The following is a 27,834-nucleotide window of genomic DNA, read 5'->3' as shown; positions in this document are numbered from 1 at the left end:
GTCTACCAAATACATAAAGTTAAAAGCACCTAGCAAGAAATTAGACCCAAAATTTCTAGGTCCATTCCCAATAGTGAAAATAATTAACCCAGTTCAGCTCAGTCTGCCCCGAATTCTAGGGAAAATTCACTCAGGCTTTCATTGCAGCTTACTGAAGCCAGTGATTGGGTTCAGCCTAAGACCATCCACTCCCCCTTCCCCAGTAGAGAGAGAAGGAGAAACACACTATGAAGTGAAGAAAATTTTAGACTCTAGGTTGTATAGAGGTTGCTTGCAATATTTAGTGCATTTGGAAGGGGTACCCTTTGTCCAAAGCTACTTGGGTAAAAACTTGGAATATAAAAGCTGATAAGTTAGTAAAACAATTCCATGATAGATTTCCCGATAAGTCAAAGGGCCCCCCTGAGAGGGGGAGGTGGTTAGTTCTGCTTATGTTAACCTCTACATTATTCGCTTTTCAGGAAATGCTTTTCTTCTGAGGACTGTCAGGCCTGCAGCCATATTCCTTTTGGATCTCTGGCCTGTCACACTTTCTATTATTGTACTATGCCATTTCTATTGTGGGAAAACGGGAGGGGGGAATGGTACAAAGTTAAATGCTATGTAGCCAAAATAAAATTCCTTTCTAGAAAGCCAAGGTCACCTCTGCACCTGACTGGAACTGGATGGGTGGAACTGCCAGCATGGCAGTGGAAGATTGGACCATGTGATGGACTTGTAGGTGTGGGGGCAAGGTCGTGAACTTTCAGCTGTGGGGAAAACTGAGAAGCTTTCAGATTCGGGTTTTCCCAGATGTGCCAACATGGCTCTCTTAATAAATTGGAACTTTGAGCAATACTTTGCCTTGGACTCTGATTTAATTTTGGATGCTATTTGAAACCCTGACATCTGTACAAGTATAGTCTGAAATGTAACACAAACAGTATATATCATGATGCTAAGGAAAAAGGAGGATTTGGCATACCGGATTGGGAACTTTATTATACTGTGGCCATTCTAACATGGTTAAAAGAATGGATAATGTTAAGAAATAAAAGATTACTTAAATTGGAAGGTCATGACCTCCAAGCAGGATGGCATGCCTTCCTATGGTATGAAAAAGGATCTGCACATAAATATTTTTATAGACACTACATCAGACAGTCCTTGTTATTAGTATGGAACAAAATTAAACACGACCACTATATTGAAATACCCATTTGACTCGTGACCCGTCAAAACCGCGGTCCACAAAAGCACGCTCGACGAAAGCGCGCATTTGACATCATCACAGCGCGACGAAAAAAATTAAAAATTGAAATAAAAATAAAATTAAAGCAAGCTGATTCACATAAAGGTAAGGGTTAGGTTTAGGGTTAGGGTTAGGGTTAGGTTAAGGGTTAGGGTTAGATTTAGAGCGTTAGGGTTACGTTTAGCGTTAGGTTAAGGGTTAGCGTTAGGTTTAGCGTTACGTTAACGGTTAGGTTTAGGGTTAGATTTAGGGTTAGGTTAAGGGTTAGGTTTAGGGTTAGGTTTGGGGGGGTTAGGATAAGGTTTTCGCTTTATTTTTACATTTATCGATCACAGCGCGATGTTTTCGTCGCGCTGTGATGACGTCACGTACGCGCTTTCGGCGAGCGCGCTTTTGTCTACCGCGGTTTTGTGGTGGAACCCATTTGATTATCTAGGATGGAAGCATACATACATCCAAATTTAATTAACATGGAAAAAATTGAATAGACAGGGGGAGATAAAAACTAGACTAGAATTGGCATCACAAGGGGTACAACTAGAATGGTGGTCTTATTTACAGATACAATCAAGGTTTGCACAGGATAGAAAAAAGGAAAGTATTGTCAAAGACTTCACAATATTAGATAAACTTCTGATACAGACAGAAGACAGGTTGATCAAACTGCTGTATAAAATTTTGCTGGAATATAAATTTGAGGAAGAACATATCAAAGAAACTATGGCTGCCTGGGTGAAAATTTTTGGTTATAATGTGGATTTGGCTAAATGGGAAAAACTTTGGATACTTAATGGCAAATTGCTGGGAGGCAGAGGCAGATTTCCCCCCCCCCTCGTTTTCCTCCCCAAAAGCTAAGTTATACTTTGCGGCATCTTATACAGTATGTCTTCTCCAACTCTTGGATTTCTAAATGAATCACTGTGCTTCTGTCTCCAAATCCTCTTATTTCCTGAAAATGCCTTGAGGTTTATTTAAAATTAAAGTTTATGCTAGAGTTTGATGTTCTGTCTTTCCTCCTCCCCCTCCTCCTCTTCTTCCTTCTTTTTTTTAAAAAAAAGTGTTAAATCAAGTCCCCAGTAAGCCTTTCATCTTCCTGCAGAAGCTACAGCATGGGGTTTGGAGTTTGTGCCAGATTTATATAACATATGCTCAGATCAATAACAAAGAAGGATTTGATGTAATCCTGGCTATTGGTAAGAGATGCTGACTGATCAGCAGTGAAACCAGAAACAGATTCATAATTACAGAACTTGACAGAATGAGTTTAGCATTTTTAGAAAACACAGTACTTATTGTATTACCTTGTTCATCTTTCCATTCAGTTTTGTTGGAACTAGATTTAATACCAGTATTGTTTTAACATTTTACACAGGTTAAGGTTACACTGAAGCCTTCTTGAGTGAAGGACAATTTTTAAGATTACTAAAAAATCCTCTGTGTATATACAGGTAGTCCCCGACTTACACAGTTTGTTTAGTGACCATTCAAAACTACAATAGCACTGAAAAAGTGATTTATCACTGTTTTTCACATGACTGTTGAAGCATCCCCATGGTCATGTGATCAAAATTCAGATGTTTGGCAATTGAGTAATATTTATGACAGTTGCAGTGTCCTGGGGTCATGTGATCAACTTTTGCAATCTTCTGACAAGAAAAGTCAATGGGAAACCAAATTCACTTAACAACCATGTTACTAATTTAACAACTGTGATGATTCACTTAACAACTATGGCAAGAAAGGTCACAAAATGGGACAAAACTCAGCAACATAAATTTTGGGTTCAATTGTGGTCATAAGTCAGGGATGACCTGTACTTTTAATATTAGCTGCATAGAATAAAAGTGACGTTACATTGATTTTATTAAATTCACTCTGCAAGATTATGACTTGATAGGAATTTTGTTATTATTATTGTGATCTTAAAAATGTTAATAGCTTTCATTCAGTAATTACTTTATATACATTTATATTACAGTAATCTATTCAGACACATCTGAAACAATTCTTTATTATTTATTTTATTTTATTTATTTAGTTTGTCACTCATGTACAAGATAACAGGAATAAGAATAAACATGAATAAGAACACAGGAAATGGGGACAAATAAATGAGGACAGTGGGACAAGGACATTAGGCATACTGGTGCACTTATGCACACCCCTACTGACCTCTTAGGAATGAGGGTGAGGTCAATAGTAGACAGTTTAAGGTTAAAGTTATGGGGGTTTGAGGATGTAACAACAGTCAAGTAGTGCATTCCAGGCATTGACCGCTCTGTTGCTGAAGTAGCATTTTCTGCAAGATAAACTGGAGCAGTTTACCTTGAGTTTGTATCTATTGTGTGCTCGTGTATTATTGCAAATGAAGCTGTATGTCCTAGTTTACAGTACAATATTACCAGAGAAGCTGCTTCACAAGATTAGGTTAACAATTCTTAATGCCTTTTCGGCAATGCTGTTACAGTGAGCTCTGGTGCTTAGATCATTTGATATGAGTACTCCAAGGTCCTTGACAGAGTGGGGGTCATCTACGAGATTGTATCTGCCTAGCTTATATTTGGTGTTCTGATTTTTTTTTTTTGCCAATATGTAAGACAAAGCATTTGTTGGTTGAGATTTGGAGTTGCCAATTGTTTGACCATTTAGATACATAGTCAAGGTCGTTTTGAAGGGCAACAGCATTTTTGGTGGTGTTGAATAGTTTTACGTCATCAGCAAAGAGGACGCAGCTGCTTTTGAGATGATCGCAAAGGTCATTTCTGTAAAGTATAAAGAGTGTGGTTCCTAAGACGTTGCCTTGGGGGGACACCACTGTTAACTGATGCAGGGTTTGATAGGGCTCTCCCTATTTTGACTATTTGTTGCCTGTTTGATAGGAACGCAGCTATCCATTTATGTAGGGATCCGGAAATGCCATAAGAGCTTAGTTTTAATTTGTCATGCACCATTGAATCAAAGGCTTTGCAGAAGTCTATGTAAATTATGTCTATTGCTTTACCTTGGTTGAGTTGTGAAGTTCAAATTTTTCTGCAGTGTAGGAGTTGCAGATTACAGGACAATTTTTTTCTGAAACTGCTTATTAGAGAGGTTGTTTGCCTCTAGGTAATCGATTGGTTAATGATTGATTCCATAACTTTGCAGGTGACACAACATAGTCATATTGGTCTGTAATTTTCAACTAGGCTGGGGTCTCCTTTTTTGAAGATAGGGATGACCATGGCTAAAGACCATAGGTTGGGCATGGAGCTGGTTCTGAAAGATATCTCATAGATTATGCTTAGAGATTCTGCTATGGCAGTGGAAAGCTTTTTTATCAAAATGCTACAACTATACTGAATGAAGAAGCAATGGAATTGTGAATGTTCAATATATGGCAGTCTCTCACACATACACATGAATTAGCGTAGTTCTCTGCATGATAACATGCTTGTATGCATCATTATGACATACAAGACATGATAGTATAGCGCAAGGGTCTGCAACACTCGAAGAGCCATTTGGATCCGTTTCCCACAGAAAACAAAACACCAGTAGCCACCAAATCTGGGTGGGCGTGGCTAACTCAATGTCAGTTACTCTCACCAAGTCACATGACAGCCCCCAGCCACACCTACCCAGGTTTTGTGGCTCTTTAGGTTTTCTTTTCTATGGGAAACAGGTACCTCTCTCTCTCCCTCTCCCTCCCATTTCTTTCTTTCTTTCTCTCTCCCTCCCTCTCCCCCAACTATTTCTCCCTCCCTCTCATCTCTTTCTTTCCCTCCCTCTTCCCAACTCTCTTTCTTCCTCTCTCCCCCTTCCTCCCCCTCTCATCTCTTTCTCTTTCTCCCATCTCTCTTTCTCCTTCTCTTTCTTACCTCCTCTCCCCTTCTCTCTCCCCCTCTCCCTATCTTCCTCTCTCTCTCCCCCTCCCTGTATCTCTGTGCATGTGTTTGTGTGTTGCGCTCTCTCGCTCTCTCTTGTGTGTGTGTACATGCATGCACAGGGCAGCTGGATGCTCGTTTGAGGGTTTAACAAGATGCAAAAGAACATGGCTTCTCTCCTGGACTAAGGCTCCAGCCATCACCTTGCCATGTCATCCCCCTGGCAGCTCTTCCGCTCTCGCTCTCTCACGCACACATGGAGTGGCTGGCTGCTTGCTTAAGGAGAGTCTTAATAGGAAGCAAAAGGACATGGCTTCTCTCCTGCACTAAGGCTCTGGCTATCACCTTGTCACGTCATCACACACACACCCCCGGGCAACTCTTTGGCCAAGCGCAAAGGGCACAAGCTCCAATCCAAAGTGGCAGGAAGTGAAGGCTGCCTTATGCACAAATGTGGTGCGAAGGCAGGTACTGCACTAAGCCTCCAGCGACCTCCAGTTCATGCAGGGGGGAGGGGACATGGCAAGGCATGAAGCATACCCAGCACCAACAAGGGCCAAAAGAAGCTCCACAAGAGTGAAGTGCTGGAGAATCAGCCCTGGCTGCTTCTCCATCCCGCTGCTGCCCTTACCGTCTCAGACCAGAAGAGGAAGGGGAGGGTGAGGGGGGGGGCAGCAAGTGATGGGACAGGGAGCCGCAGGTTGCCAACACCCGGTATAGCAAATTAATTTTCTGAGACGAGATTTAAAATATAAATTCACAGTCTATGTGAACACCACGTAATGTTACTTTACTGTATTCATAGTACAGCAACAATATTCCACTGAGAACACACACCCTCATGGCTTTCAAGATTAAGTGCAGAAACATAAGATGAGTTACAGGCATAGATCATGACTAACTGTTGAGCATATATATATATATATATATTCCCAATATTTTAACACTCTCTCTCTTATAGACGGAAATGTGAATGCTGCTGGAGAAAAGGGACCCACCTATGTCTCATTCAACCAACAATAGCCAGCACTGTATTCTCCTGGTTGGCCAACTGTATTTGCATATGGTTTACCAGGGCTGGCATCCTTGTAGTACTGACCACTGAAAAGACCCAGCGCTTGCTATCCTCGCGTTGCGCTAATGCCAATTTGGCTCACTAATTGACCTACACATCAGGAGTGTTTATATTTATAAAAATATCTTCCAGGGATTTAGAATGTTTCCAAGCCCCTTCTACGAACGATGCCTTCTTTCTCTCCGGAAATATCAGATGCTCCCAATGCTAGAGTATGACAATCCCACGATGGGTGCTTTTTTTCCCCCCGAGCAGACGCCTCACTATTACAAAAGCGCTTCCACATTCCAGAAGTGGCCGCGGTCGAAGCGCGGTAACTATTTCACAGTCTCGAGAATTCCTTTTCGGACCGCGGGAGCCTCCTCCCCTTCCCTCCCCTCCCCTGTCGTCCCCAGACATACTCCTACCTTGGTACGCGAGGCTGAAGCGCGAGCCCATCGCCAGCAGAACTACCAAGTATAACGAAGTCCCCGCCATGACCCTCGCGGCTGAGAAGTTGGGTCCTCGCTATTCCAAGGCTCGTCCGAGTGAAAGGCAGGAACAGTGGGACGGGGAGAGATAGAGCTCTTCGCCAAGCAAGCCGTGGGGCGCTCTGTGGAAACTCCACCCTTGCCTCCTCTTCCCGCTGGCGAAGCGCACTGGAATCCTCCCTTTTCACGCCCCCCTCCCAACACCCTGGATAGAATTACGGAGATTGAGGAGAGACGCCGTAGGTGCCTTCCGAGGGTACACGAAACTTGCTTCCAACCCGTTCTCCCAGAGGGACTAGCGCCTGTTCGCACTTTGTGTGGGCGTTTTTTCTGATTTCACACAAAGGTTTAATAAAATCTTCACCACGCAATTCCAAATACACTTTTTTTCCTCCTTTCCCTTGCTGACTCGTTAATTCCCGAAGAGAGGCTGTAGAGGGAATGGTTGGAAAAAGCTGGAGACCTCCATGAAGTTAGTAGGAAACTGAAGCGCAGTCTGTCTCGGGGCTCCTCCTCCGACAACTCTTCCAACCTTCCGCGGTTACAGCCTGGGCAGACAACAGAGACTGCAAACCTCAGCTCTGTCTACTTTGACCGTCTTGGGACAACAGCAGAATGTTTACTTTTGAATCCTCTCTATTGTCGTTCCGGTAAGGTGCACATTCCAGAACTGAGGCAGTAAAGAATAGACCACCATCTACAATGTTCACAAGAAGAACATTATAGTGTGCTTCTCTTTGGCACCTTTACTGGAGAACAACACTGGAAGCATACTTTTAACCTCCAGAATATCTAAATTGCCATTGTGAAAAAGAGGGCACTGATTAGATAAGCCAGGGGAGAAAAACCAGATCCAGTTATTTTAAAGGTGCTTTTTCAAAAGGCAACTGGACTGTTTTTTCCTTGAAGAAAAAGTCATTTCACTTTTTATCCAAGAAGCTTCAACAATTCTGCCAGGATGGTGGCGGCAATGGAAGGAATAGTTCTGCAGGATTGGGGTGGGGTGGGGGAAAGTGGAGACTGGAAGGATATTTTACTTCCATAAATCCCACCCTCCTGCCAGAACCGATGAAGCTTTTTGGATGAGAAGCAAAACATTTTCTTCTTTCTTAGAGAAAAAAAAAGTCCCAGTTCTCTTTGGAAAATCACTTTTGAGACAATTATGATCTGGATGACTGAGAATCTCCACAGACAATTCATTTGCCTTTGCAGGCTAGTTGATGTAAAGAAGAGGGTTGTCCTGTCCCTTGGAACCCAGTCATCATTCATTCATCAGACAGGCAATTGAAGAAGGCAGCATTTCTGGTTCCTTGCACAAAATCCTTGTTTGACAGTTTCTCCATGCCTTGAACAGATGAAGCCATCAGGCAGAAAATGAATCAGCATCTTGAGAAGTTACCCCATATGTGAAAACACTCTTGCTGGGATATTTGTAAGCCTATCTTATACAAATTAGGACTGTGTAGTGCAATGGATTTGAATGGAAAAAGTTCCAAAACAGATTGTATCTAAGACTGTATAATAAGGGAATCCTGTGCTTTTGACTATTGCCTTCAAAGGCATGTACCAGTATTCTGTTTTAAATTTCCAGATTACAGAGACAACCAAATCAGTGTACAGTAATTCATAATGGAACAAAGCTCCATCATGTTAATGTGATATCAAGAGTTAAAATATTTTCACTGCATCATATAAACTGTTACTTACACATTAATTTAATATCCAATATTTTAGTAAAAATATGCTAAATTATCTTAAGGTTTAATGTTTGCAAAAGTTTCCTTCTAAAGGTAAGACTACAAAGAACAAACACTTTCCTTAGATATTCCTCTGCCTACTTCTAACCAAAAGAGTGCACATGCAGTCGTACCTTTTTAGGGCAAAAAGGCCACAGTCCTTATTCCAACTTCTGATGTACAAAAATATATTTTATTAAAATCACTGAAAGTTAAGGCCACAACAAATCAATAAGACTATTTCTCATTTTACTGCAATAGTAAAATTATGAATACAAATAAATATTGGAAGGTTGGTCCAAGTTAATCTAGATCAGTCCCCAAATGCTAAATTTTATGAAAAAAAATGTAATCTTTACATAGATGCCATTATTGTTTCCATGTATAAACTGCAATATCTGCTTGTAAGATCTCACATATATGCAAGCCTTATAATTTCCTTACTAAAGAATTACACATGTAGAGGAAGATTTTCTGTTCTGATATATTGATGGTGATCCCCTTTGATTTTTCCCAGTATGGTTCTGGTTTTCATCTTTACACATTTCAGCAGATACATTGGCTTGATTTTCTGTATCCTGTTCGCTTTGAGGTAGGTTTTCCAGTTTGCTTTCATCACAACTGTGTGCGTTTTTCTGCTTCATAGACCTTCTTTTAAAAAAAGAAAACTGAAACATAAAAAGAAAACAACAAAGTATGTAATAAACAACGCTGAAACAAATGAATAATATAAAGAAATACTATATAAAATAGTTAAAAAGAAGGCAGCCTGTAGACTTTATACATACTATTTTGAAATAGTATGAATTAAGAATATATTATATCTACAGTTTGGTTCATATATTCTAAAGAACATTCCATTGAATTCCAAGGACTTATTTTCAAATAAACTTGCACTATATTTCAGATTTTAGCCTTGTAACTACTATTAAAGCCAGCAGAAGTAGGATAAATGACTAAAGTTCCCAATGAATTATTGTAACAAACTTATGCAACCACATTATAATTGGTAACAGATGTTTTATTTACAATGTTCAAATAGAGTGCAAAATATTTTGCTAGCATAAATAGAATTATGTCACAGCAGCTTACTTAGCTTTCAAACTAGCTCTTGTAGCTCTTTCTATTGTTAAATTATCCTATCCATTGTTTTCTAATTTGGTTAAATTCTTTAATTTCCTTCCATTCAAAATGCCGAAGTTAGAAAATAACTTGGCTATAGAAATCTTGAGCACTTTGTAAAAAATTGTGAAAGGCCCAAGTATCTTAGAAATTCATGTGTGATACAACCAGGTTGTATTGTTTATACAACCTGGTTAAATTTTTAAATTTAATTTTTTTCAAACATGCATGGACAGAGCATACATTTGTCATACTGTATTACGGAAACTGCATATTTCAATTCCAATGTTTTTTATTGGAAAATCAGAACATTATTGTAATAAATGAGCTAAAACATTTGGATAGAGTTAACCTTCATCCTTCTGCTGATGGAAGCAAAAACCAGAGGAGAACACACTAATTGAAATGTATAGCACTCCCACCTCTGCAAACTAAAATAAATAGTATTACAAAAGTAACACAGTATTTTTCTTTGTTTCCTATTATACCAAAGAGGGTCTAGATCTTGATTCATAAAAATAGCAAGGAGAGTAGCCAACCATATTTAAGAACATTGTGCTCAAATACAAATTAGCATACTAAACAATTAGCAAAAATCTACTGAAATTAATATAAATCTAGATCATAACTAAAAAACATATAATTATCTGAAAAATACAAATGAAATGGGGCGGGTAGGCCATTATGCAGCTCCAAATATGTATAAGTCAAATATGGAATAATTTTTCCTTTTTTATATTGTTGCAAATGATCATATCTTAGTTTTACCCTTTTTGCCTTATCAAGTAGTCTTCCAGATATTCTATCTTGATTGTCTGTAGTTGCTTGTGAAGAATTATTCTCTGTATGGATCTCAGCATTCTCACATGCTAAAAATAATACAATAAATCAGCCACTATTTTAAAATATGTTCAAGTTGCTTCAGTCACAATTTTCAAGTGGTGAACTATTTAGCTAATTACCGTATTTTTGGACTATAAGACGCACCAAGATGTTGAAGAGGTAAATTTTTGTGAAAAACAGGACATGCAGAGAGTTTGAGAGGCCTGCAAAGTGCTCCTGGGAGGCTGCCCCCCCCCCAAATGAGCAAAAAAATGGCCTGTTTTTCAGCAAAGAAAGGGCATGCATATGCTTTGTGAGGCTTGTAGAGTGCTCCTGGGGGCTGGGGGGGAGCCAAAACATCCTAAAAATGACCTGTTTTTCAGAAAAACAGACCCTTTGGATGCATCTGCTTTGGGAGGCTTGTAGAATGCTCCTAAAGGCTGGGGGGGGGAGGGCAAAAACGGGCCAAAAATGGCACATTTTTCACTCATTTTTGCTGTTCCCCAGCCCCCAGGAGTACTTTGCAGGCCTCCCAAAGTCTATGCACGTCCATTTTTGTGAAGGGGGCAGGGTTTCAGGACGCCAAAAATGCTGTATTCAGTGTAAGTATCTTTTTGGTGGGAAAAAGGTGCATATTATAGTCTGAAAAATACGGTAGGTATTTAGTAAAGCACAAATTCTACATTCAAACCTCAAGAATTTTTATTTTATTATATGGATTTTTAGTCTACTAGTTTTGATTTGCTTTTCACTTGGAGATCAGATGCTTATGACTAAGGAGTTTTATGTGGGTTTTATATTGAGTGGGCATATCAAATATTTGCTAAAAAGCTTAGACGCAATAGATGACAGGGAATGCCTACAAAAAATGAAGAATACTACAAATAGCCTTTCCACTAAGATCTTGAACTATTCTTTGACAGTAGACATCACACTTTCTCATCTGAATGCAACTGCTGTGACTGTATCAGAAAATTATGAAAGCTTTACTATTAAATTGGAACAGCAGAAACTTTCACAGAAGAGGCTGATATAACCATTATCAACCTGGAAAGAGCTGTGAATACTTCTAGAAACAGACATTTTGAGCAGAATGCTTATAGAAACAATATCTTTTGAACAGAACTAATCAATATTTCTAATAAAACAAAATGAAAGAAAAATGAAAGAATGAAAATTAAAAAGAGAAAAGTGAATTGTCTCTTACCTTGTTTAACTGTGCTATTATCTGGAATAAGTTTATCTTTCTAAAAGAAAAAAAAACAAGCAAAATACCTCCAAGAATTTGTAAATTTATGTTTTTTACTGTACATAAGTACATAAACACATCAATCACACTATCCCCTGCTCAGTTTAAAGCTGCATTGGACTTGCTAATTTTGCCAATTATCATTTTTTGTATCTTCCATGCAGGAATCTCTTACAGCACAGGCATAATTAACAAACTATTTCTTGGGTAGTCTTTGCATTCTCTTTAGCTACCTTTCCCTTTGAAAATGGAAATGATAACAGCATTCTTTCAACCTTCAAAGATACAATTTTCATACATTACGCAAGTTGCACAGTATTTTATGTCGAAGTCAAATATGTATTTTAGCATTTTTCCAGTTATACCGTTTTGCACTACACCCTTACCACTTTTAATATTATCACAACAGTTATGTATTCCTTTTCATAGAAGTTTATGTTAAATTGATTGAAAACCATATGCTGGAAAATCTAGGCTAAACATTGGCTAAAGGGTGGTTAGAACTCAGGCTGAAGAGTGTCTCCACAATCCACAACCAAACAGTGAAAAGTGGATAGCTAATCCTAGTAATTTATACAATGTTGGAAATTCAAGCCTATCTATAAATGGGGGAAGAGAAAAAAGAGTTCATAGGAGCCCATAAGACTGTAGATAAGAAATCCTTACGAATTAGATTCATGCTGAAGTTTATAGAAATTTAAATATGGGCAACTAAGTAAATAATTAGTTAGAAGATTTAGAAATAAGTATTAGCAATTTTATTTAAATACAAATTACAACTTTTGTATCATGAATCTTCTCATGAAGTAAAAGGATAACAATTAAGGTGACCAGATTTTCAGATTGGTAAAGAGGGACACCTTTGACCGGGGGGGGGGGGGGGGGGGGCTTGATTAAAATTTTTATACAGAGCAACAAAAATTTTCATACAACGCAAAAATAGTATTGTAATATTTTTTTATTTCAACATAACTACAATTTACAAATATAAATTGTAACTGTTGGCAAACATCAAAATTTTGATCACGTGACCATGAGAATGCTGCAACAGTCGCTAAGTGTGAAAATGGTCGCTAAGTGTGAAAAATGGTCATCAGTCACTTTTTTCAATGCCATTGTAACTTTGGTCATTAAGCCCATTATACCACCTTTCTTGCCACAGTTCTTAAGTGAATAACTGCAGCTGATAAGTTAGTAACATAAGTGAATCTGGTTTCCCCATTTGACTTTGTCAAAAGGTCACAAAAAGCAATTACATGACCCCAGGACACTGAAACCATCCTAAATACGAAATCTGTTGCCAAACATCAAAATTTTGATCGCGTGACCATGAAGATGCTGCAACAGTCGCTAAGTGTGAAAATGGTCGCTAAGTGTGAAAAATGGTAATCAGTCACTTTTTTCAATGCCATTGTAACTTTGGTCACTAAACAGCCATGTTCCAGACTTAACAACCATCATGATTCACTTAACGTGGCAATAAAAGATCGCAAAATGAGGCAAAAATCATTTAACAAACGTTTCCCCTAGCAACAGAAATTGGGGGATCAATCCTGGTCGTAAGTCGAGGATTACCGGTAGCCAATTGCAAAAGGCAACTTTACTTGGAACAGGTGAGATTGTGCCCGGATCCCTTTCATGCCAACATCCCATCCTGTCCATGGGGAGAACTCCACAGGCGGACAAAAGCTCCCAATCTCCTCTCAACCTCCAGCTGACACTGCCATCCACCATAACCACACATGCCCCTCAAAGGCAAAACTCAGGGGGCTGAATTCTACAGGGGGAGGAATAAAGGGGGGATTTCAGGGGCAGCCCAAAGAACCATCTGTCTAAATTTGCATCAGGCAGGCAGTAACATTTTCATAGACCATGATCAGAGGAGCAGCTGATCCTATGGAGAGACTCCTTCTGCATTCAGTCCCAGGCCTACAAGTGGAAGTACCTCTTCCTTCCTTCCTCCTTTCACCTTCCTTCCTTCCTTCCCTCTTCCTTCCTTCTAGCCTTCCTCCCTTTCCATTCTTTCGCCTTCCTTCCTTCCTCTTGCCTATCTATCTTCTGTCTTTCTGCTCTTTAGATCTCTCTTCCTCCTTCCTTCCTTCCTCCTTCCATCCTTTCACCAAAAATCAGGATATTTTATTAGCATTAGCATCATTCTGCTGAAAATGCCAGATTCTGTGGTACTTCTGGATGAAACTTAGAAAATTACAGAGACATGAGGAACCATTATATAATTTCACTTGGCAAAACTCTGATTAAAATAATAGCAACAAAATGTAAGGTTTTTTAATTTTAAAACTCTAGCAAAACATAGATTTATTTCCAGTTTAGTTAATTAATGTCATTATAAAAAGGAATGCAATTGATTAAATAAAAATGACTTTTTCTTTTATTAAGAATACTTATTCTACATTAAACTAGAAAATATTTCATAGGCCCTTCAACAAGTTTGTTACAAGTTTTCAGGAATGCATGTATTCTTGAAACTGATACCATGTAATGTTAAAAAGCAGATGACTAACTAAGTACACTAAAAACCATGTTTAATTATTTGCTACTTGAGGCCAATAGCAATGATGAAGAAATTTCTATTATCCTCAGTGACAATATTTTTAGGGCCAAAAAATAAAACTCTGTATATTGGATCTGTTATCCATTTCTTAGCCTTCCATCAATCAATATAATTATTTCCGTCAAAGAAAGCTTAAAAGTAGTGATTAAACAATAGCACTATAAAGAAAACATCATTTTTAATGATTTTCTATGAATGTGTGCATAGCATTTTAGCATACCATTATTAATAAGCTAAAAACACTTACAACCTGAGCTAAGAATAACCTAAAATAAAGGATAAAATCATGGCATTGTTGAAAGACTATGTCCCTAATGAAAACCAAACAGGAATCTGAAAACATTCTCTGATATCATTTTTCAGTATTATTGAGAATTATTGTTCGTAATTCAGAATCATTGAGAATTATTGTTCATAATTCTCTGGTTTAGTAAAAGTTTACATTTAGAGCCTCAGGTTACACTACTTGTATCCCTTCAAATATTTGAGAATCTCTAGCCTCTGTTAGCAGCCCCATTAACTTTCTTTCATTCCAACCTACCCTGCAGGGTGGTTGTTGCAGAGAAAATTAGAAGGGAGTTCAAAGTTCATTGCTTTGAGCTTTTGAATGAAGGGAGGATTAAAGCTCAAAGATTAAGTTCATTTCCTCACTAATGAATTATAAGCCTTCAGGGCCATCTACCCAATTTTGAAGAAATATAAACCCATACTCATTACTGATCTTTCAAATTTATAATGGGATGACTCTAGAAGACATTATAAATTACCAGTGGGAAATATACTTAGTTGCATAACTAAATAAAACAATTCTAAACTTAATGTCATGTATTCCAATTCTCAGGCATATAATATTGCCGCGAACCTGCTGTTCATGCGATATGTTAAGACCACCTTACTATATTTGAGTTAAAAATGACCAGTAAGCACCAGCAATCTTTAAAAGAGTTTGCTGTATGCTGCCGCCTTGCCAACCTGGAATTTTCGCACCCTGCAAGTCTCCGTCTTCATAATTTGCTAGAGTTCATCAGAGGATTTTATTTCGACAATTCAGGGTTTCATTCCAATTATACCCACATTTTAATTGCCTGGGAGCTCCCCCACCCCAAATTAAAAACAATATACAAACACATTTAACAGTTGGGGACAGGAAGGAAGAAATGCTTTGTGGGCATAAGCCCGGACATAATCACGGGAGAAGGAAGGAAGATGAGGGCAAGAGCCAAGCCCCTCTTCTTCTTCTAACAAAGCAGCTGCAACTTGTGCAAGCTTAGGGTAGGCTTCATCGTGATGTACTCATTTCCCGCAACCACCTCCCTCTCCAATATTAAAAAGTCCCTTCAGTCCCGATGCGAGCAACCCACTCAGTGTCCCTGGCCCGCACTAGGAAATAATAGCCCCTGAGATCCCACCATCGCTTTCGGGAGAAAAAGCAGAACGCGGCACGGGATGACTTGGGGACCGAGTGTGGCCGCCGCAAAACATGTCAAAGACACTGGCCACGCCGTGTAAGTTCCCGCCCCCACCCCTGTTCTTTTTGGAGGCCTGGCATCTTGGGCAAGTCTGGAGGCCTTGCAAAGGCCTTGCGAGGTCCCCAAACATGTCAAAGACGCCGGCTGCGCCGTGTAAGTTCCTGCCCCAACCCCCGCGCCCATTCTTAAAAAAAATCAGGACTTTTTAAGAACACCGCGAGATGCAGTACAAATTGTAGAAAAGTGTCCCTGTCCCGCTGAAAGCGGGACGTCTGGTCACCTTAATAACAATATCTTACACTGTGGTCTATATTATTCTTCGAAAAGGTAGCTGTTATAATTCCAAAGAAATTCAGTACTGAAAATGAACAAAATATTTACCTCTGTTGTTTCCACAGTTGTAAGGTTCTTTTCTTCATTTTCACATAGTAGACTGCTTTGTTCCTCCTCATCGAGAGCTTGATCTTCATAATATTCTGCTGCATCTGGTTCTTTCTCTTCTTTTTCACAATCTTTGTTTTCATCATGGACTTTTTCATGGTCATCATCACTGCTAGTATAAGTCGCTTCCTCATCAGGCATTTTTTGATCCTTTGATATGAAGACAGACATTTTATTCCTAAGTTTATGAAATCAAAGCTTCTTATTTCCACATCAAACTTTCACATTGCAGACACTGCAAAATAGAATTTTGCCATTTAAAGAATTTTTAGAAAGAGACAATAAGAGCTTCATTTCTCTCTCCCCCACCCCCAAAGGTGGGGAAGATTGGCAATTCAACAATGTAACTAACATTAAGTGAGTAATGAGACAGATAGCATTTCTTTTTTTGTTGATGTTTTTCTTTTTGTTCTTGTTCTACTTGTTCTTCGGTATTATGACTATCACTTCTATCTTCCTCATCACATGACTGTTGAAACTGTAATGTTTTTAAGACAGACATTAGATGTACATCAGAATGAACAAAACTTTCTATAAGTATAGTTGCACTGCAGTATTGTAGGTCAAATAATGTAATTTACACTTAGTGATTTAAAGATATTTAAAGACAAGAACAATTTTGGTTATAAAGAAATTCTATGAACTTCTGAACAGTTGAACTGAAAGCTGGCAAAACCAAGGACCTCAAAAGAAAGTAAATTAATTCTCGCCCAGAATGCAGATTACTTCCAAGTATCTCATTTTGCAACTTCATTAAAATATTGAAAATGTAGTAAATGTTAAAAAGTTCTATTTGAAAATTATGCTAATCATAAATAAAATTCATTTGGCAGCTGACATGAGATAGTGGTTAAGATGCTGAATAAGGAATGAGGAGACGTACACTATATTGCCAAAAGTATTCGCTCACCCATCCAAATAATCAGAATCAGGTGTTCTAATCACTTCCATGGCCACAGGTGTATAAAATCAAGTATCTAGGCATGCAGACTGTTTTTACAAACATTTATGAAAGATTGGATCGCTCTCAGGAGCTCAGTGAATTCTAGCGTGGAACAGTGATAGGATGCCACCTGTGCAACAAATCCAGTTGTGAAATTTCCTCGCTCCTAAATATTCCAGTCAACTGTCAGCTGTATTATAAGAACATGGAAGTGTTTGGGAATGACAGCAACTCAGCCATGAAGTGGTAGGCCACATAAACTCGTCCAACATCAGTGTGTGACCTCACAAATGTGCTTCTGGAAGAATGGTCAAAAATTCCCATAAACACACTCCTAAACCTTGTGGATAACCTTCCCAGAAGAGTTGAAGCTGTTATAGCTGCAAAGGGTGGACCGACGTCATATTGAATCCTATGGATTAGGAATGGGATGTCACTTACAGTAAGTTCATATGTGAGTAAAGGCAGGTGAGCGAATACTTTTGGCAATATAGTATATGTTCTAATCCTCTTTTAGGCATGGAAGCCATCTAGGTGCTCTTGGGCTACTGAACATTTCTTGTGTTAATCAGTGCCAGGCCCTGCAATAAATCAGTTGATAAACAAAAACACTCTTCTCCTCATGCACTGAAGTTTCACCATGAGAGCGAGGTCACAAATGGAAAAATAAGCAAGGGCTGCAAGGGTGGGGGGAGGAGTGGGAGAGGAAGGAAGAGGGTAAGGGAAGGAGGCAGAGGGGAGGGGGACAGGGAGAGCAAGGAGAGCAAGGAGAGCAATTGAAGTAATTTCTCGCTAAACTTAGTGGGAATTATCATTATAATAAATACTTTCATTTACCAATACTGTATGATATGATTTCAGTCTGAACAAACTTATTGAAATAGTTTTAAAGATCTCTATGAGATCTTAAAAATATAAAAAGTCCCACAAACTTTGCATTAATAAAAATGTCTTGAACTATTAAGTCCAAAGCAGGAACACTAGAAAACACCCTGGATTTGATTGGAAAGACAATTTCCTATATATAGGAAATCCTGATTAGTATAAGCACTTTCTCCATATTGCATAGAAATATTCTGAAAAGTTTCAAAAACAAAATTTCAATTTATGTTGATATTATGTTGATTTAAAATTAGTGTTTTACTGAGATTAAATGGTGTATTAATTATTTAAAGTTTATTTTAAATTGAGTAAACTAAAGCTGTGGTGTTTGATATATAAAATTATTATAAGGCATTTTTCCAATCTTCTATAAACTTGCCAATAAGATTGATTCTACTTCTGAATACACCTGTTTTCCCAAATCAGTTATAACTGTATTGTGTCATTTTTCCAGTATTTTACTAAAGACAATTATATTAATTCATAAAGATTTTAATTGATAAGTAACCTTTGCAAAACAGGGGCAGCTTAGTTGCAATGTCTAATATATAAAGAAAAATTATCCCAGGTGTTTATCTGCTAGAGAATGACAAAATAACAATTTTCAATCAAAAGTTCTAAGTCAATGGACATTGTATCTTCACACCCAGTGTATACTCACACCCAGTGAGCATCAAATCTTTGTCCTCAATTAATTTTAAAAAGGCCACCTTTTAGTTTTTTTATCATCTTCTCAAATTTTAATTACATTTCCAAATTCCATAATCCTGGAAAATTAGAAATGTGCTCATTCTATTCATAAGAATGAGTACCTAAACTAATCAACTATTTAATCCCCCTCCCCTTTTGTTATTTAACAATTTAAATCCAATTATCCTGAATCAGATTTTTTTTACAAAAAGGAGAGGATAGAATATTTGATAAAAGGTAAGAGAAAGATGTCAGAAAATATTTGCACTTCACATTCTTAGATTAGAGGAATGTAGTTACCTTCTGACATGCCAGCAACTGGAGAGAAGTCTCAATTTTTCCCACAGCAAACATCTCAAGTTGATCCATTAATGATGCAGGTAATGATCTCCCATAGAATATTTCTTTATTTTAAGCATAAATTCAAAATCTTTCCTGCCCATTCAAACATTTTCAACATCTCAGGATAGTTTTCTGTTCCTTGCAACAGATGATTTGTATGAAGTCTTACTCAAGTTACTTGATTCGATTTCCATTTTGCCAAATGACAAAAGGCAAGATTATATATTGATTATAACAAACAGAAGGGTAATTTAAATACCATGATCTATTTTATGGATAGACTACTACCCATACTAATACTAATATGATATTGTCTTAAATTTAATAAAGTTCCACTTTTATTTACTGTATTAACAAACAAAATAAAATTTGGGGCCTACTGATTACTCATACTATGCATTATGCATCACCTGAAACTCAAAAATTATTTAAAGATGTAATTATTTATTTTATGCAGAAGAGACTCTGGTTTGAATGCAGAACAGAGCTTTCTTTGCTATTTTATTATTAGCAATTCTGACAAAATATTGAGAAAAAGGAGGAATAAATAATTTGAGCTAACAATTCTTATTTCATACAGCAAATGAGGCTGTGCCTTAATATAAGACGTTATTTAACTATAAACATCAAAACTGACAACAGCCAGAGTATAGAAAAAATGAAAGAAATAGCACAAGATTGGAAGGTATGGAAAGACCTGGTGCATAGAATCGCCAAGAGCAGACTCGACTGAATGGATAACATCATCACCATCAACTATAATGCAAAAAGCATCATTGCTACAATCTATGCAAAACCTCTATATCACAAAAGTAGAAAAACTATAAATATAAAATGGCGTACATCTTGGAAACACTTCTAGTCATTATATTAAGACATGGTAAACAACATTTTCTAAGAATACTAATAAAAACAAAACAGAGATACAACTTGTTTTCTTTACAGTAATTTCAGTTTATAATCAAATATTCATAAGATTGAAATACAGATACATTATTTTGTTTGGACCTCTTCCAATCACTTAAAAATACACAACAGTTTATAAGTTACTGGAGTAATGCATCTTAAAGCATCTTTAAGAGCCAAGGTGGCGCAGTGGTTAAATGCAGCACTGCAGGCTACTGCTAGATCAGCAGGTCAGCGGTTCAAATCTCACCGGCTCAGGGTTGACTCAGCCTTCCATCCTTCCGAGGTAGGGTAAAATGAGGACCCAGATTGTTGGGGGCAATATGCTGACTCTCTGTAAACCGCTTAGAGAGGCCTGAAAGGCCTATGAAGCGGTATATAAGTCTACTGCTAAGTCTACTGCTATTAAAGTGACTTATCTTAATAGCAGTTTGGCCACATAAACTCATAACAATTATCAAAACTGTATATTATAAAATAACATTTGAATTGGTAAATTAAAACATTTATTAAAGCATAGCCTCAATTTGAATTTGAGTATATGCAAAATGAAGATGCCAATTTCAATAGTGGCCCAAAGTATACTTGTGCAATCTGCCTGTGCATTTTATGTCTTTTCTGATTGCATAGTATGATGCAAGGGAGGGAAAACAATCCAGTCTCCTACCTACTGTATTTTCTTACATCTGATCATTTTATTTCTAGTATCAGATTATCCAGTGGAAGATACCTGTAAAAAGTAGGGGCTCAATCTCTTTCCACATGAGTAGGATAAACAGCTACAAAGCTACCATATCATTTCTGATATTGTTCCCATGTGCTGAATAATATATTTAAAAACCCAGTAAGCTAACAAAGTATGTCCAACCCTTTTTACCACAGTCATAAGTCAAGTCACCGTGGTCATAATCAAGTCATAAGTATGAATCCAGCTTAACCAATAGCAAATCATGATCACATGACCAAGGGGTGCTACAAATGATTCTTAATGGGAGCTGGCTGCCAAATGTCCAAATTGTGATCATGTGACGGAAGAGGGTGGCAGTCATAAATTCGAATTCAGGCCATAACAGACTTTTTCATAGGCTGTTGTTAATTCATTGTTAAATGAACGGTTGTAAGTTGAGGGCTACCTGTAGTGTAGTTTTATTGTTTAGAATCATAGAACACAAAGTTTGGAAAGAAATTATCTCATCCAACCACTGCCCAGAACAAGATTCCATTACTGCATCATGACCAACAGATGACTTTCCAGACTGTCTTTAAATACTTTCATTGAAAGAGAAGGTCCATCCCCACCCCATTCCTTTGTGAAACAGTGTTTGCTGTTGCAGTTTTTCTTGATGTCTAACCAAAATTTACTTTCTTACAATTTAAATCTATTGTTTCTTATCCTACATTATGTGACAAGTTTTCTACAAGACACTTTCAGATGCATGAAATTAGCTGTCACATCTCCCTGCAGCCTTCTCTCTGGTAAACATATCTAACATCTCCAACCATTCCTTCTAAAATCATGGGTGTCAAACTTGATTTCATTGAGAGCCACATCAGGGTTGCGGTTGTCTTTGAGGAGCTGGGTGGGCATGGCCGGTTGTTCGCAGCCAACTGGGTGGCCATGGCAGGGGTGGGTGTGCCCTGTTCGATGTCGTTCACATTGAAGGGCACCTGTGGCGGCCTGGGTGGGGTTGGGGGATTCATTGTTTCCAGCATGCACCCAGGGGTGGGGCAGGGACAGCCCCTTCCTGGCTCCAGGATGGCCCCGCAAATCTAAGGCTGATCGCATTCCGGCCTGGATAGCTACCACCAAGTTTTAGATCAACACCCAGCCAGCCTGGACCAAGGCACCAGGGGCAGGTCTTTTGCTGTTTTCAGGACAGCCCTGCAGCCCAGATCTAACCATATCATGGGCCAAATCTGGCACATGGGCCTTGAGTTTGACACCCCTGTTCTAAATGTTTCTTTCTAGTCTTGTCATTCTGGTTACTTTCTTGTTTATAATATATCCACTTTATCAATGTCGTTCTTAAAATATTGTACTCAGAATATTCTTGTTGCACTCACTCTGACAAATACAGAACAACTGGAGGAATGATGGTGTTTCTGGACTGTATTACTACTTGTTTTCTTACACAGAGGTTTTGGCCACAGTCTTAAGATACTAATGCAAACTTTGATGAAAGATATGTTTTAAGTATTTTATATTTATTAATCTTAGTATTTTATTGTATGTATCAGTTTGAAAGAGTGAAAGCAATGTTAAAATGTGTATATTGACTACTTTCCCCAAATTAATTGTTTTGCTGTCACACAAACCTAAAATGAATTGAAATTGTGCTGTTGAGGAATAATTAGGGGTTGAGCATGGAAATTGAGAATGGAGATTTTCAGATATATTCTATTTTTCTTTTATACTCGCATCTAAATTCCACATTAAAAAGATCAAATCCTTAGCAGACTTTTTAAAAAAATAAGTTCTCAAGTAAAACCAAAATGAAATTTATTACAGCCATGTATGCATACAATAATAACAACTATTAAAGCATGTCATAATTGTCATAAGGCACATCAAGTGCATTGACTATAGTTTTAACAGTATTATTTTACAAGGATTTTTAACATTAATCTCTATGTTTACTGAAGGCAAATATACAAAGGTGTCTAAATAATATTAAATGGTAACCCAAATCTGAAGGATATCCTCCCCAACCTGATGTTCTCCAGTGTATTAGGTTACTAAAACAACTCTCATAAATCAAGTTTATTGGATTAGAATTGGATGTGAATTATGTAGATTAACTGGCAATATTTATGCTATTCCTGTGCAAGTCTTGTCCCTCACACTGCTGAGTGTAAAACATTTGGAGGCACCAACATGAGAAGGCCCTGTTATGGCATAGTGGCAATGAATGCAGTTGGTCAAATGCTTCAGGAAATTATACAGCAAGGACATATTAGAAAAAAAAACACCAAGGGATATGGTTCTATATAGACTTGTTACTACTACACTACATCATCTTACTATTTTATGATGAAATGGAGATAGGAAGCCATAATTTACAAGTTTATTCTAGACATGTTGATCTATATGAGAGGTCAGGTTTAAAAATATTACTATGATATGGAATTATATTCCAAAATAGGGAAATTAATATTTTATGAAGAATTCTGGCTCTAATGACCAAGGAGATTTGGTGAGATTTATCTTATCTAGATGGAAAGAAACTCACATTCTAAATGTTTAAGATTAGATTCAAGGGATGAGAATTTTTTAAATCAATTTCATATATGTATATATGTGTGTCTATGTATCTTTGTGTATGTATATGTATGTATGCGTATATATATGCTGGTCTTTTGTATTCGGGTCTTTTCCCATGTCAGATTGAGATTGTCGTGGCAACATTTCGGCGAGGTCTCACTCACCATCCTCAGGCTGGTGTTTGATCCTAACCCTAACCCTAACCCTAACCCTAACCCAGCATACCTACACCCATGAAAATCTACAAAAACAAACAAACAAACATACATATGTTGCATTTGTGCTGATAAATAAATAAAGGAAGACTAGTATAGATCTATTTCAAGCTATAGATAAAAAAGGGAAGCAGTATGCTCCCTCCCATATTTGGGCATATCAGGGGTTGTGACACAACACATACATACACACACACACACACACACACACACACGTTTTCTGAGGTTTTCGCGGGTGTTAGTATGTAGGTCTTTGGTTATTCGGGTTTTGTCCCGCGTAAAATTAGAAGTGTGGAGGTGTGTTCTGATTGGTTGGGGGTTTGTGTTTCATGTAAGGATAGTCATTCCTTATGTTAGGGACTCGTTTATCAATAAGGGCAGGCTTCCAAATGGCTGGCAGACCAATCAGAACACACCTCCACCCAATCAGAACACAGCCAAGCTCCCACCCAATCAGCTCAAACCCCCACTGGCAGTTAAAAGGAAGAAACAGCCGAGATCTCACATTGCTCCTAGAAGCACGAAGCCTGAAGATGACGAATGAGACTTTGTCGAAACGTCGCCAAGACACTTCTAATTTTACGCGGGACAAAACCCAAATAACCAAAGACATACATACATACATACATACATACATACATACATACATACATACATATATATACACATATATATATGTGTGTATATATATATATATATATATATATATATATATATATATATATATATATATACACACATACATACATACATACACACATACACACATACACACATACATACATACATACATACGTATACACACACACACACATATTTACATACGTGCACATACATTCATTAATGCGGGTATTGTATATATACATTATACTATAGCTTTCTGAAAAAGACCTTCATGTAAAAATTATTTCTAGTCTCCAGGATTACTTTAGCGTCAAGTAATGCGGTAAAACATTGTTCCAAAACTCGTGTGTGTGTTGAAATCCATTCACTGCTTGTTTTAGTGATCTTTTTTCTTTAATATTTTTTATTTTGCTGCTTGTATTTTGATTTCTCCTTTCATTATTTTCTTTATGTTTTTGACTTTTGGGGCTTCTGTCTACTTTTTCTTCCTTTTCATGCTCAACAATTTCTTCTTCCTCCTCCTCCTCCTCCTCCTCCTCCTCCTCCTCCTCCTCTTTCTCTTCTTCCTCTTCCTCTTCTTCCTCCTCCACCTCCTCCAATTCCTCCTCTTCTTTCTCCTCTTTCTCCTCCAACTCCTCATTCTTGTCCTCTTCCTCTTCCTCCTTCTCCTCCTCTTCTTTCTCCTCTTCCTCTTCAGCTTTTTCCTCTTCTTTCTCCTCTTCCTCTTCTTCTTTCTCCTCCTCCTCCTTCTCACTTTCTTCTTCTTCTTCTTCTTCTTCTTCTTCTTCTTCTTCTTCTTCTTCCCCCCCTTCGTAAATATCTGGATCATTTTGAACTTCTTCATTGTCTCCCTCTTCCTCATCTTCTTCCTCTTCTTCACATCCCACACTTTCTTCATCTACTTCTCTTTCAATTTCTCCCTCTTGCTTTTTCTGTCCTTCTTCCTCTCTTTCGGTGTCTTCCTGATTCTGTTCTTCAGGTTCCTCTTCCTTTATGCTGTTCTCCTTTATCACTATAGCATCACCACTTTCCTCTCCATCTTCACATTCCTCATAATTTTGCTCGTTGTCCTTTTCTACTTCCCCATCTTTTCTGTTTTCTTTCTCATCTCCCATTTCTTCATTATCTTTTTCATTCTCCATTTTTTTCACTTTGTCCTTAATTTGGTCATTCTTAATGCTAGGTTTTCCTTCATTTTCTGGCTCATATATGTCTGTTTCCTCTATCTCTTGCAGTTTATTATATGTGTCATCTTTCTTTTGTCTTATCTGAAAGTTCTCCTCTTCCTTCAGATTCTGCTCATTTTCTGTTTCAGGTTGTAATTCATGATTTTCACTTTCTCCATCACACTTGGTGTCTATTGTAGCATCCACCATGCCTTCATCTGCTTCATTTTCAACTTCCTGTTCTTCAGATTTTTCTTGGCTGTCACTTTCTTTTTCTTGTGCACCATCTTCCTTTTCAGCCTCTTGCACACTTACTTCATCTTCTTCATTGCCTTGGTAATTTTGTGGACTTTCTTCCGGGGTATCCTTCTCCGATGTATCATCCATATTTTTCTTTTCATTTTGCATATTGTTAACATTTAAATTTTTCTTTTCTTTATAACCAACTTGATTGCTTTCCCATTTATTATTTCTGTCTTCTATTCTTGTTTCAGTAGTTGTCACATTTTCAAAATTAAATTGGTTCATCTCAAAAACATACGTTGCTGAATTATTCATCATTTCCTGACTTAAGGAAGATGGCATTCTTACTATTTGTTCTGTAATTCTTTCTTTGTGATTAAATTCTTTTGGTTTTTCACTATTGTTGTTATCTTGCATAATATATTGATCAGGTTTAGCTTCTCCTTTATTTTTTTGATGATCTTCATGTTGTTTTTCCAGTTGATCATTACCAGAATGGCTGTGTAATACTTGCTGAGTTGGGCCAGAATTTATTTTGTCAATATTTTTCTTTTTTGTCACTCTAAATTCTTCTTTTACAGTTTGTTGAGTATCATAATTCAATGAAATAATAGAAAGCTGTTCATATTTATTTCCTGAATACTTTTTATGAGGCTTAACTTTCTGCACAAAAGCATCATAGCTATTTTTTTTGGTACAGAAACCTTTTTCAAAGCTTTTTGATGCCAAAGACTCCAAATGAGAAGATGATCTGTCAGACTCTAAGCAATCCTGAAACTGGGTACGATCAGAGTCTTTCAACCCACCCTTACCATCAATTGTCAGTTTCATATTTTTATTTTTCTTCTAATCCACATGAGAAGCAAGGAAAAAAAGAAAGAAAGAAGAGAATTAAGAATGAAGTAAGAGCAAATAAAAAGGCATCAGAGGGTGAAAATAGCAGACAATAAAAGAATAGAGAAGAGACTTAAATATAGCAAAAGCAAAAAATTAAAACAGTAACACTAACATCTAAAAAAGCATGAACCACTTTAGACACCCTTACACTCTTTTCTCTTCTTCAGGTTCCTGTTAACATGCAGAAGTCTATAATAATAGACTTCTGCATGTTAACAGAGTCAACATGTCAGGGTAAATCAAGTTATAGAAATTATAATGGAATGAAGAATTTGACCTGTCCTGGAGACAAGATAAGTGCTTTTGTGCAAACAGAAATATTTTTTCATCAAATACTTTTAGTTTTATCACTATAATCCTCATGTCATATTAGATAGTCCTCAACTAATAATCAGAATTGGGATTGGAAGTTCAGTTGTTGAGCAAAATGGTTGTTAACCAAGTCACCTATCTGACTGCTTCATGAATGACTGCAAAATGGCATACTCCTAATCTCCTGAATCATTAAAATGGAGTAAAGGAGTTGCCTTTCAAGCTCATCTTCCATCCATGCACAGAAGTAAATTGCTCTGGTGGGCTGCCAGCTGGGATCTTGAACTTCATTTTTCACTCCTGCTAGAGTTCGTCTCCCCTCCATGGATGGAAGAGAATTGTTTTGGTAGGCAATCCACCAGATCTGTTCTCTTCCATGCACAGAGGGGAAACAAACTCCTGCAGTGTGGAGAAATAGTTCAGATAGTAGAACAATTCAAGATCCTAGCTCTCTCCCTACAGCCCACTGGAAGAGTTTGTCTCCCTTCTGTGTGTGGAGAATGCCTTTTTTACTAGCATATTTTTTAAAATTATTTTTTCCCTTCTACAACACCTTACAGTCATTATATCAACATTATTATATCATCATACCTGTACATGTATATAATATTTCGCTTCTATATTTACACACCTTTATACACAATTCCATATATATTTATATATATTGTTTTTTGTCTTAATTAATTTTATTCTTGTTTTGCAGCCATTTGTACCAATTGTTACAAATTTCATAATATTCTGACTCTTCTTTATCTTTTAATTTCAGTGTTAATTTGTCCATCTCTGCACAATCCAAAGTTCTTTTTATCACTAATTCGTCCAAGGGGTTATTATTTTGTTTCCAGCATTGGGCAAATGCTATTCTAACTGTAGTTAGCAGATGTGTTAATATGTACTTAATTTTCTTTGTATATTTCCCTTTGATTATTCCCAGCAGAAAGATTTCGGGTTTATATTTTATCTATTCTCCTGTAATTTTTTGCACCCATTTCCAAATTTTTATCCAATATTTTGTGTTTCCGGGCAGGTCCACCATATGTGATAAAAAGCCCCTTGTACTTTTTTACACTTCCAGCAGGTCGGCTTCATGTTTGGGTACATTTTAGCCAATCTTCTTGGTGGTAAATGCCAACGATAAAACATTTTGTATATATTTTATTTAAGTGCTGATCGTGTTAGCTTATAATTTGTGTTCTAAAGCGAATGCCTTTGAAGGGCTGTCAAAATGAAGCTCAGATCTTTAAGATTTGACTTCTGTTTCTGCAGCTTAACAGTGGAATTCTTCTCCCCTTGGCAGTAGCC

General features: G+C 37.5%; 3 protein-coding genes across 9 annotated transcripts in view; all 3 read right to left on the bottom strand.

The window, feature by feature from the left end:
• Positions 1–7,081, bottom strand: part of SRPX (sushi repeat containing protein X-linked) — a 209,135-nt gene extending 202,054 nt beyond the window's left edge. Inside the window, exon 1 of one of the 2 annotated variants that reach the window (XM_087721794.1) lies at positions 6,577–7,081. In XM_087721794.1, coding sequence (XP_087577920.1) covers positions 6,577–6,646 — 70 coding nt within the window. In that variant the 5' untranslated portion in view covers positions 6,647–7,081. The remainder of the gene's footprint in view (positions 1–6,576) is intronic. The other variant, XM_087721795.1, reaches the window with a different exon arrangement.
• A 1,465-nt stretch (positions 7,082–8,546) lies between these two features.
• Positions 8,547–19,971, bottom strand: LOC106545301 (uncharacterized). Of its 2 annotated transcripts, XM_087721791.1 has the most exons (6): positions 18,866–19,971; positions 16,403–16,528; positions 15,991–16,200; positions 11,527–11,566; positions 10,266–10,366; positions 8,547–9,043 (listed from the first exon to the last, which is right to left on the bottom strand). In XM_087721791.1, exons 1-6 carry the CDS (start codon positions 18,932–18,934, stop codon positions 8,819–8,821), a joined length of 771 nt encoding a protein of 256 aa, XP_087577917.1. In that variant the 5' UTR covers positions 18,935–19,971; the 3' UTR covers positions 8,547–8,818. The 2 variants fall into 2 exon arrangements, with proteins under 2 accessions (XP_087577917.1, XP_087577918.1); XM_087721792.1 differs by lacking the exon at positions 16,403–16,528.
• Positions 19,972–24,095: 4,124 nt separating this feature from the next.
• RPGR (retinitis pigmentosa GTPase regulator) overlaps positions 24,096–27,834 on the bottom strand; it is a 114,188-nt gene continuing 110,449 nt past the window's right edge. For all 5 annotated transcript variants that reach the window (XM_087721783.1, XM_087721787.1, XM_087721785.1 and 2 more), the window contains one exon: positions 24,096–26,169. In XM_087721783.1, coding sequence (XP_087577909.1) covers positions 24,214–26,169 — 1,956 coding nt within the window. In that variant the 3' untranslated portion in view covers positions 24,096–24,213. The remainder of the gene's footprint in view (positions 26,170–27,834) is intronic.

Source organism: Thamnophis sirtalis, unplaced genomic scaffold (genome assembly GCF_051295495.1).
Source record: "Thamnophis sirtalis isolate CommonGarterSnake01/CBP01778 unplaced genomic scaffold, rThaSir2_p1.2 scaffold_8, whole genome shotgun sequence".
Taxonomy (NCBI): domain Eukaryota; kingdom Metazoa; phylum Chordata; class Lepidosauria; order Squamata; family Natricidae; genus Thamnophis; species Thamnophis sirtalis.
This window is presented reverse-complemented; position numbering and strand designations above follow the sequence as displayed.